The sequence below is a fragment of the Chaetodon auriga genome, chromosome 21, assembly GCF_051107435.1.
Source record: "Chaetodon auriga isolate fChaAug3 chromosome 21, fChaAug3.hap1, whole genome shotgun sequence".
NCBI lineage: Eukaryota > Metazoa > Chordata > Actinopteri > Chaetodontiformes > Chaetodontidae > Chaetodon > Chaetodon auriga.
Window position 1 is genome coordinate 9,427,256 of NC_135094.1, and position 11,836 is coordinate 9,439,091.

The window sequence follows — 11,836 nt, forward strand, 5'->3', positions numbered from 1 at the left end:
CATTGAACCTCTTCCTGCAGGATGCTGGTCCATCTATTTCAGTGTGTTATACAATACTATGCCAGCTTCCCAGCATCACAGCCTGAAGCATGTTACTAACCCCCTAAAAACCTCTCTGGCTTGCAATTTTCTGCTGTTGCTCGTTACTTAAATATGTCTTTGTGTCTGTAAAATCCCCACAGGCCCTAAGACGAATTCAAAGCCCTAATAATTTTGACAAGCAATGGGACCCAGTTGCGTGAAAAAAACCCAAAACCTTAAGCTCTTCAGCAACGCCCAACAGTAGCCCCGCCTCTTCCATTCGCAACACTGCTTTCGAGCTGGGGAGTCTCTCTGTCACTCAATCAGTTAGAGAGATGCCATTGGTTTATGTCAACGCCCATCATGTGTTAAAGCCACTGCTTGGAGATTTGATTGGTGAATGTGGTCAGTGGGCGTGTCCCCGTCCTCAAAGGATTTTTTTTTTTCCCCGAGTGGCCAGACGGGCTGGGGGACACAGGATGGAAGAGCTAATAGGAGTATCTAACGGGACATGCGGACGGGCTGAATTCTTCTAATATTTCAAGAGCTGGTGAGGGGCTTATGATACTTTTTACAACGACTAATAACACCTTTTGTCTACATGGTGAAATGTGTGTGGCTATTTCTGTTGACTGTCGTCTCATTTGTCCAAACTAAGAACTCGACCACTGGACATTAGCTAGCTAACCAAGTGGTCAGTTGGAACGGACCCCCAACTGAGGATAATAAACGGACTCTCCGTAGCCGAAACCTGCCTGAGAAATGTTATATTTTTTCCGCTGCTGGGTAACTTTGACCACATAATTGACGTTGGTTGTACACCGGCGTGTTAAATCAGTTTATTAGACACCTAGACAGAAAACGGCTGCATAAAATTAAAATAAAGCTGTCAGAAATTCACGGGAACCGATGCAGACGAACAGATGTGGGTCAATCCATCAGTAACGGGAAGCGATGGTGCGGAACAGTGATTGATCGCGGTTGCCATTAGTTTATGCTTGTGTGTATGCGTCTGTGTGTTCCGTGAATGTGCGTGTTCGTGCGTGTGTCAGCCTTTGGAGAAGAGAGAAAGGGAGTGTGTGTGTGTGTGTGTGTGTGTGTGTGTGTGTGTGTGTGTGTGTGTGTGTGGAGACACTGGGAATTTTAAGGCATGAAACATCAATATAGTACAGATGTAATAACTTTGGCACTCATGTGATAACATTAAAGATTAAAATCCAAATAGAGTATCGATTAATAGATTAGAAATAGTGGCATCTTCGTGATAGATATTGATATTAGAATGATAATGTACCTTATATTCATAGCATAGATATCACCAATGTCAAGACTGCAACTATTCATTATCAATCACTGAATTGACCACATTTTAGATTAATTAATTATTGAGTGATGTAATCTGTGAAATGGCAAAATGAGCACAAATCAAAATGCAAATACTTAGAGTTAATATTGCTCACGTAATCTGATTATCATTTTAAAAATTTAAAAGAAAAGCAGACCATATTTGCAACTGTCAAACTGAAAACCACATGTGGTGTTTTCATTACTTGATAAATCAATTGAATTAATTGATCAGCTTCAAAGGAATCAGATGTTTATCCTACTGTATTAGGATTATGACAGTTTGGGGTTATGTTTGCATTAGAAAGTCAGTTATTTGAGTAAGTGTAATCCTGCAGATTTACTCAACAGATTAAGTGGTATGGTTGAAGCCATTGCATCATTTCAGATATCTATACATACACTGTATATCACAATATGACAAAAGTACACAATCACATTATATAATTGAATTGATGTTCAAAACAATGACCCAAACTCTTCTTCTGTGTAAAATGAGCACTTAAGCTATACATTTTGTTAGCTTTTCTCTGAATCATTAAATTTCTATAATGAGAGGATGATAAGATTATATAATCAGATTATAATTTTGCTAAAAGTCAATTGATGACATTCAGTTATTGCCCAGACCTAACAGATATTCTGTCTTTTTGGCTGCAAAAAAGAAGGTTTACAACCTTGTCAAGCTCCGTGGTCTACTCTTAGGATTCACTATTCAGTAGATAGGCTACTTTTACTCTGCACAAGCACAGCCCCATGAATCTTTCACCGTGGTTGCCCCTGAGTAATATTTCAACATTCTTGGACAGGCACAGTGTCACAGCAGAATTTTTTTACGTCATATTTAGGGCAGTGTGACCTGACGTAATCCAGACTGCATTATTCATAAGATCAGAACAAGCAAAACAGCCTGCAACACAAGAAGCTGTACCCGGCTCATAAATTGATAATGACTTCCATTTCAGGTCTTAATGGAGTTCTCACATCTGTAGTAAAGGTCTCTTCAATCTCTGTGTGATGGTGGAGAGATGTGGGCATCTGGCAGGAGTCAAAGAGGAAGTGCGTCTTTACTCTGAATGTCACCCCTCTGAGGATCAAAGACATTTTTGGTGCTGATTGGACTGTTTACATGCTGCTAATGGGACATTTCAGAGGCTACCTGGTGTGTTTGTGCGTGTTTGTATGCCTGAATGCCTAAGTATGCATGGTGGGGTGCAATAAATTAAGCATCCAAACACATGACAAAAAGGAAGAGGGAGGAACATGAAGCGTGAGAGTGAGCATCTGTTTGAAAGCATAAACCAGTGTTTTCCTCTGTGGTGTTGGGGGTGAGATGGGCTCATGGTCAGTCTTAACTCTGCTGTTCTTACCCCCGTCTTTCTCCCCAAAGTGAGTGGAGGATGAAGGAGGAGGAGCGCTCGCTTGCTACGCTTTCATTGCAAGAGTACAGGGGGCCTTAAAGAAGGTCGAAGAGGAGGAGGAGGAGGAGGAGGGGGAGGATGCATGGGAGAGCTAGTGCTGTTGCCGTGTGAACGGAGCTCTATTGTCCTGGGAACCTTTCAGTGGCTTCCCCGAGGTCTCTGTTCCTACCCTTCCCCCCACCCAATTCCCACTTTCTCCCTCTCACACACACACAAACACATAAACACACACACATACTTTAACCACCTCTTCGTGTTACACACACCCTTTTCTCTCTTCTCTCACACACTGTCTCATTCACTGTCTTTTTTCTGTCTTATCCCACTTGGTGTCTCTCTCTCTTGCACCCTCCTCTGCCTCTACTTTCCCCTCATTTCTCACAAGCAGACAAGGCCCGTCCCTCCTCCTGCTTGCCCCCAGTTGCTCATTATTTCGCCTCATTGATGTGATTGTCATGCCAGCCAGACAGTAAAAGCAAAAACATGCAATCTTCTCATTTGCATCACCTCCTTCCCGTCCTATCCTATCCCACAAAAAGCACAGCGTTTCCAAAATGTTTATGCAGATGGCTAAATCCAAGCAGATCTTTTGCTCCAAACCAGACTGTATTCAGTGGGTTGTGTGGCAGCTAATGATGGTGTAATTTTACCCTTTGTTATCTCTTATTGGCATGAGGCTGTTGGGGTTTGCAGGGGGTCGCTAGCTGAGAAAACAGGGCCAGATGAGGACTCAGATGGATGGGAATTCAGTCAACAGAAGCGTCTCTTTTTCTGTCTTGGACCGCTGAAATGAAACGATCTGTAATTACAGTAGTTCTCTGCTGAGGCACTGATAGCACAGCACTGCTGCTTGCTTTGTTGGTGATTTATTGTATTGAAGATGTAATCTTGCCTTTCTGTTTAGTCTCTCATGAGATAATTCTTCATTCAAAAAAGAAAATAGATATTTTAAGCCATTTAGGAGCCATTTAGGTCTATATTTTGAAGTGGTGATAGGTTGAAAATGATTTTGAAAATGATTTTTTATAACTTATTTGCTATCAAATAAAATTTCTTGTGATCATTGATGAATATCTGTAAGGTCCAGAATTGTATTTCTAGTGCCTGTCGGCTATTATTAGCCTTCTGTCACACTGCCAGAGCTCCTGTGTCTATCCAACCTGTTTTTCTCTGAAGTGATTTTTTTTGGCGTAGCTGCACAGTATCAACTCTGGAACTGCAGTTAAGAGCAAATCATTTGATTGATGAATGTAAGAATTTGTTTGAGGTGGTTTTGAAAAGGGCATGTGCATATTTCCATCCATTTCCATGTCCATCCTCCTGGTTGCTTCTTGAGCCATAGCTGTATTGTTCTGGCCAAGTGTTTGACAGGAAGGAGAGATGTGACACAGGAAGCAGGAGTCAGGCTGAGACCTCAAAAACAGGAAGCAGGAAGAAGCTCCGATAAGATGGCTGCTCTGGAGCACCCTGGGATTTCTCCTGCTTTGTGTAATTGTCTGTGGTCCTTTGAACTTCAGAGAGTTTGGTGTGTTTGGTCCAAGTCAGTGAGGGTTTTATTTAGACAGTCCAGTTCAGAGTTGCCACAGGAGGGGCTAATGTGTCCAACACAGGAGAAATTGGTGAAGCTGAAGGTGTGTTTGTGCGCTTCAGGTGTTTGTCTTGTTCTGCACCTGTGCGTTCATTTACATAATTCTTGTTTGACGTTGGTGTGCTCCATCGTTTTTCGTGTTTGTGGTGTTTGTCTGACCATATCAATGAATCTCTGTTTGTGTCAGGATTCCAGCTGGGCCAGTGACAAGCCAGCCTGGGATTAGCTGGCACCCTGTATCTTCCCATCCCTAATGCTTTAATCTCTCTGCTGGTTGCCACAAGTCTTTTGGCTTTAGGACACTGTTGGTCATCACTGTCAGTTCTCTGGCCACCGGCTCACCCATGCTGTCGTTTTTACATACGACATACTGTATACGCAGAGGATGAACCGAAACAAAGAAAACACATTACGATAAAAGGCTGTCTCTTACTACGACAACTCCAGAAACTACGCTCACAGAAGTAATTATATGAAGGTCATTCTGTGAAACAGGGAAGTAACAGATATTGTAGGGTCATTTGACTTTGACTTCATGTTCACTATCATCATTTTATGACTTTAAGACCAGGAAAAGATGACATTTAAACGAGGGCTGACATGATAAGTCAATTAATAGATCTATTAAAATAGACCATGTAAATAAAAGTCTGTAGCTCCAGCTTCTTAATTCTCAATATTTACTGGTTTTCTTAGTCCCCTTTGATCGATTATTGACTAGTTTTGGACTGTTGCTCGGACTAAACAACCTATTTTAATGAGTAAAATTGGGCTCCTAGAAACCATTTTCTGACATTTTATAATCAGCAAATTAATTGGCATGTTTTGGACAAGTCTTGAAAAGTTTGGAAATGCTGTTTTCAAGAATGTGAAAATGCTTGAATTCACTCCTGGAAAAACGCCTGATTTTCAGCTTAATCCGTTAGGTCATACATACAATCACTGAGCCAAAAAATCTTTTAATATTTGAAATGAACAATCCCCTTGTCGTTTCCTGCCAGGTTCACTCATCATTCATAGCTGGATACGTCCTCTGTCGATCTCTTTCTCTACAATCTACTGCTACAATCAAAGTTAATATGAGCAGCTGGTAAAATAAAAGAACAATAGACATTAATTGCTGTGGGTGTAAAGGAATCCAATAAACAGTTGTTTGCAAGTGCATTTATACTAACAATTTAGATGTGACGATAAAGGCTTTGAGAGTGTGTAAATCTTTGGTTTAGGTGCCTTGAAAGTGCTTGAAAAGAGATTGAATTTTACTCTGGAAAAGCTGTACAAACCCTGAAAGTCACACACAGTATCTACCCTCTTATCATCCCAATCACTGTTATGTATTGGTGTGTTTCTCCCAGCTGTCTGGCAGATGTGCACAGCGGTGTGTGTCCGCGGCATTCTGGTCTGCCAGTTTCTCTATCGCAGACGGTCTCTCTAAGCCGAGTACAAGTGTCTTAAAACAGTGTGTGCTTGTCCCCCCTGTTTCCCTGCAGTCTGTGTCGGTGTGAGGCCTCGCCATGCCGCTGGTGAAGAGGAACATCGAGCCCCGTCACCTCTGCCGAGGGGAGCTCCCCGAGGGCATCGGCAGCGAGCTGGAGTGTGTGATGAACAACACGCTCTCTGCCATCATCCGTCAGCTCAGCAGCTTGAGTAAGACACACACTCACGTAGACAAATGCGTGTGCACAAACAGCTGCTAAGAGCCTGAGAGTTAGAAGAGGACAAAAACACAAATCAAGGCTTTCGTGTGACGTCGGAAACAGAAACTACAGCATCCTCAGGCGATAACCTCACAAGCTTCAGCGTGACGACTGTCTGCGCTGTGTATAGCCTCTTTGTGGCAGGACAAGATCACATGCTTTCATCATTAATCCCGAAGCTGTGATTGATTTGGGGTTGTCATGGTTACATGGCCTGGGGTCACTGGGCTAGCAGCAGACTTAGAGCGGCTCGCACTGGAACATGGAGGGTTGAAATGTAATCCTTTTAGAAAGCTCTGCAAAAATGAACTTATGTGGATGGCTGTGTGTAGATAGACGGTGTGTGTGTGTGTGTTTGTTTCAGTGTGCTTTTGTAAGCATGACTGAATGGGTGTGTGTTAACTGTGTCTATGCGCAGAACTGTTCAATATTGATTGTTATGCTCACTGTAAATGTATTAGACAGAGTCATTACAGCATCAAGAGCATCTATCTTCCCATCCACCTGGCAGTCCCATGTCCTTCTCTCTTAACCCGTTAACAGTGTGTAATGTGTTGTCATCTGACAGTTACCCTTCATCCATTTCTCCTCGGCTGCACCCATTTTCCCTCTCTCACACTAACACTGTTGAGAGTTCAGCAGCATAAATTTAAAGTTGTCCTTTTGCTGTTAACCGTCCACTTTTTGACCCAGTCATATCCATTCTCTGTCTGTCTCGTATTGTGTCGAGTTCCTGCGTTGGGAGTGGGCCTTTCAACAGCAGCTGTGGGGGCTATATATAAATGCCCACACAGGCCTGCAGTGGTGTGTCCACAGATGACATACACTGTGCATGTGTGTGTGCACATGTGTGTTTGTATGTGGACTGCAAGAATCCTCAGGAGAGGTCAGAGTTGACTGGGCTCAGCAGGCCGGATCTGTGATTCTTCCTTCCTCTAAATATTTTTCCTGCAGCCCATCCTGTCAGCAGGAGGGATACAAATAGCCCTTAGCATGTGTTTGTGTGGGTTTGCCATACCACCTTTTTACACAGTGTTCTATAATTAAACAATGTTATTAGAGCAGTGCTGAAAGAAGCTTGGCTGGTTTTTGACCTGTTGACATCCTGGGGAGGAATTTTTTATTGTATCCTTTCTTTAAGTACTGCCCAGTTTAGAAATCTTTTAATAAAAAGGCTTTTGCTCGAGCTAAGGACCCCACAGGCTGTAGTTCACAACTCCATTATCCCTGAGCTACCAGTCATGCCACATTTTTAACTTTTAATTTGGTGTGGTTCCTCCCTTGGCTTTTACTAAACCCCATTCCAGATCACTGCTTCTTTTCAGGGTTATTACCCAAAACACAAAACACAAGTGTGAATTGTGTAAAAAATGTAAAAAAGTGCTATGGTCCATTCTGAAGATGTTACCAGGCCTGGGATTTCTGTAGTCAGTGCAGATTCATTTATTAATGAGGAATGTTGCTATATGGAGCTCTGTGAGATGCCATTTCCCGCACAGACTCAAGACTTCACGTTGTGTCACATTACTGTGGTATTGATTTTGGACTTCAGTCTCTGTGGGGATTTACTTGGCTCCAGATAATGATTACCAGTCTCCGTCTTTCTCTCAAATTTCCCGTCTCTGTCTCCTTGTGTCTTCCCTTTCCAGGTAAACATGCGGAGGACATTTTTGGCGAGCTGTTCAACGAGGCCAACACCTTCTATCTGCGTGCCAACTCTCTCCAGGACCGCATTGACCGGCTGGCCGTCAAGGTCACACAGCTGGACTCCACTGTAGAAGAAGGTGGGTCAGATGTTAGAGGCCTGAGGGGAAAAGCAAGTCATCGCTCACTGTCCATTGTTTATTTGTTTCTTCCTTCCTCCTTCAGTAGAACAGTCATTTGACCAGCCATTTGTCCTCTCTTCCTTCTTTTCTGTTCTCAGTTTCCCTACAAGACATCAACATGAGGAAAGCCTTCAAGAGCTCCACCACTCAGGACCAGCAGGTGGTGTCCAAGAGCAGCGTGCCCAACCCTGTCCGAGAGATGTACAATCTGAGTGACAAGCCTCCGCCACTCAACATCCTCTCAACTTACAGGTCAGTGTTGCTGATGCAAACACTCACCAGGCACTCAGACCTCTCAGCGTGCTCTTGAAGCATAATCACGACATATTTAATAGAATTATAGAACGCAGATTCCTAAAAAGTGAAAACACCTGTGTCCAGATGAAATTCAAACATTTCTTGACTGTCATATAATTTCAGCTTTAATGTGCTGAACGTATTTATTTTCCTTGGTCTTAACAGTGTGAAACAAACAAAGCATGTGTCTTTACACAATGCAGTTTTACAATGTGAAAGACCAAAACTGGCTTAAACTTCGAATTTAAAACCACGTGTTCTACTTTAAAACTTTGACAGTAATACTTCATATCATCCACTGTTCTTCATGTGATTTTGCCTCTTTTCTGACCTACATTCACAGTGAAACAGCACATTTGGTACCATATCCTCCTGCTATTTGGTCGCTGCTTTCATCCAGTGCGCTTTCCAGTACTTTGAGTGCATTACATATTTAGCATGGCTGGCTCCGGTGGGAATCCAGCTCCTAACCCTGACTACATAGCACACTTTTCTCCCTCTTTCTCCAGCCTTTCTGCCGCTCTGCCTCTTCACTCTTTCATCCTGTCATTTCCAGTTATGCTGTTTCTGTGATAAAAATGCAGCGCAAGTTCACCCTTGTTCTTCCATCACCCACTTTTGCAATATTCATAGCTTCACATGTTTTATACCTAACTTAGTCTCCCCACGGAGAGACGCTGAGCCTGGCATTACTACTGTTTTCTCTATCTTGTCATTCTGCCAACACAAGACAATGAATGGACTCTACTTCATGCAGGTTTCCATGCAAAGACATTTGTACCCCTGTTTAACCTTGTTGTTGTCTGTTTCTGTAGGGATGACCACAAGGAAGCACTTAAGTTCTACACTGATCCCTCCTACTTCTTCGACCTGTGGAAGGAGAAGATGCTGCAGGATACAGAGGATAAGAGGAAAGAGAAGAGGAAGCAGAAGGTAGAAGTCTGTCCACAAGGACCTCACAGATCATGCTATGGTTTAAAATACCATTCAGGTTTATTTTCATCAAATTTTGACATTTTACATCACCTGCAAGTAGTCACACAGTGAAGGGCCACAAACAGCCCTTAAAGTGGTCATTATAGTTTGATTTGAACAAAATAAGATAAATGTTGTCTTCCTCTGTCTTAGGAGCAGAGGCGTTGTGTGGATGGGACGTTACAGAGGGAGGTGAAGAAGGTCAGGAAGGCGAGGAACCGTCGGCAGGAGTGGAACATGATGGCTCTGGATAAAGAGCTGAGGCCGGACCACCGGCACACCATACACCGAGACCGAGGGGCTTCCTCTGAGGGCTCCATGTCGCCAGAGAACAGGTAGGTCGCTGAAGTTTCCTCATTCTTCCAAGAATCATTATATGTTTGTATAATTTCAACTCAATAAGCAAAAAGTTGAAGTTTAAATGCCATTCTTTCCCCCCCTCCATTTTCGTTTCCTCCTTCTTCCTCTTGTCTGTATCAGGGGTCACGGTGCTGATCAGCACCACTACCCCAACTCCATGAACCATGCCGGCCATGCCCACACCTACTCCGGCCCACCGCCCAGCGTCCTGGCTGCTCAGATGGCTGCAGGGCACGGCCACCGTGGAGTAGGCGAACACGATAGTAGAGGCAGGACTATGGCCTATCAGGGTGGGACACTGGGCCGATCTCACCACCACCAAGTCCCACTGCCTCCTCCACCCACTGAGTCTATGAACGGTGGCTCCATGTCCCTTCCACCCATGGACTACAGGTAAAAATACAGAGTCGATGGAACACACGTTCTTCACATGCTCTTAATGTTGTATTTCAAAGTGTCCTCACAGTCACTCACATCTTAATTCAGGTTTATATTCTGTGTTTATTTGCTGCATTCTTTCAGCTTTTGCTGCACAAGTGGCCCAATTTACTTACAAGTTTAGATGTTTTTTCCGGTTTTCTGATTTTTGCTAACAATGAGCAACAAAATATGAGATATATATTCATTAATTCATCTCAAACAGCACATACACTCCAGCAGCCAGCAGGGTACCATGTCCATTATTCTTCTTCCTTAATCAAATCATATATTCAACATGTCAACTGGCTTGTACTTGAATCCACTGACATGAACTTTGAGCGATTGCTGCCACCTAGTGGTTCAGTGTCTTTATGCTTCACTCTCAAACCCTGATGGCTGTCCTGAGTACAGACTGCTGTAATGTTTCTTAACCCTCTACTCATTCTGTTTCTCTTGTCTTGCAGTATGGATGGCTATGCCAACACTGGTCCCCCTCCCCCACCCCCAGCCCCTCTCATCCCTTCTGCCCAAACTGCCTTTGCCTCACCTCCTGGAGGTCCGATGTCTCCTGGTCCAATGGTCGGTGCTGGTGGCTACGCTCCGCCTCCACCACCTGTGTCTGGAGCCCATGCAGCTCCTCCTCCCCCCGGTCCCCCACCTCCTCCCCTTCCAGCTGGTGCCTCCCACATCACAACCCACAAGATGTCCTCTGCACCTGCTGAGGCCACAGTGGTCAACGATGCCCGCAGTGATTTGCTGGCTGCTATTCGTATGGGTAAGAGCTGCAGAGTGTGTGTGTGCCAGTTGTCACGTGTCATTTTAATGTAAATGTGTAGCTTTTATTTCAGAACAATATACATTTGTGTTACCTTTAAAACAACCTATAATAATAATAATAATAACAATAATGAAACAGCGCTAACATGTACAGTGCTGATAAAGTATTCACCTGCCTGGAAATCTTTATATTTCATTGTTTTTTATGACATTGACTCAAAGGGGATTCAATGTGTCGTGAATTGCAAGTGTATATCCATTGTATTGTAAATACACTAAACTCAAAACTTTAGTAAGAAATGGCTATAAAGGAATGTTTGTGACCTACATTTTATTGGGAATTGTCTAGATATGACAGGAAGTGGCCTGGATCTTGAGTACTGCAACTACGTGGCTCAAGAAAACGTTTAAAGATAGATTTTTATATTTTGCCTGTGCGTCTTAGAGAGTGCCACCAAAGACCAAACTCTTTTTATACAATAAATGTTGTTATTTACATCCGCAGGGACGTAGCATCATCGCTGCAATCCTCTAATTATCTTTAGTATCTGAAACACAAATTTAAAACATTATGTAAGCCACCAATTTTTAAGTAATGGTGAAACTGTCACAAACTGTCAGTCATAGTCTCCCACTGACATTTACTTACATCCATTGTATTAGCCGTGTTAGAAATGTTATTGTGATTTTAACAATCTATAATGAAGGAAAACAGCACTGAAATTAAGCTACTTTTGATACTCTACACTAGTTGGGGAGCCACTGTGTCCGTTAAAAGCATCTCATATTTTCCTGCAGGCATCCAGCTGAAGAAGGTGCAGGAGCAGCAGGAGCAGCAGGCTAAGAGGGAGCCAGTCGGAAACGATGTGGCCACCATCCTGTCGCGACGCATCGCAGTGGAGTACTCCGACTCCGAGGACGACTCCGAGCTGGAGGAGAACGACTGGTCAGATTAACATACGTTAAACAAAAAAAAAAAAAAAAGGTTAACCACTGAAGATACACACACAAGAACACAAACAATCAGCCGGTCTCACACTCACTTGAAAGAATGCCCACTGTACCACTCACAGGTTGTCACACACTGTTGCTGGAAACACATACACACAC

The 11,836-nt window shown here is 43.3% G+C and overlaps 1 protein-coding gene across 1 annotated transcript; it reads left to right on the forward strand.

Annotated features, from left to right (window-relative positions):
* The first annotated feature begins 478 nt into the window (after positions 1-478).
* Positions 479-11,836, forward strand: wasf3b (WASP family member 3b). The gene is made up of 9 exons (XM_076761278.1): positions 479-571; positions 5,865-6,021; positions 7,721-7,855; positions 7,996-8,149; positions 9,010-9,127; positions 9,323-9,504; positions 9,650-9,922; positions 10,414-10,724; positions 11,525-11,836. The coding sequence occupies exons 2-9, from the start codon at positions 5,889-5,891 to the stop codon at positions 11,680-11,682; spliced, it is 1,464 nt and encodes a 487-aa protein (XP_076617393.1). The 5' UTR covers positions 479-571; positions 5,865-5,888; the 3' UTR covers positions 11,683-11,836.

Excerpts from the sequence above, each read along its gene's own strand:
- wasf3b (XM_076761278.1), top strand. The coding sequence starts at position 5,889 with ATGCCGCTGGTGAAGAGGAACATCGAGCCCCGTCACCTCTGCCGAGGG. Across the intron at positions 8,150-9,009 it reads AACATCCTCTCAACTTACAG|GGATGACCACAAGGAAGCAC; the intron begins GTCAGTGTTGCT and ends CTGTTTCTGTAG. Across the intron at positions 10,725-11,524 it reads GCTGGCTGCTATTCGTATGG|GCATCCAGCTGAAGAAGGTG; the intron begins GTAAGAGCTGCA and ends ATTTTCCTGCAG.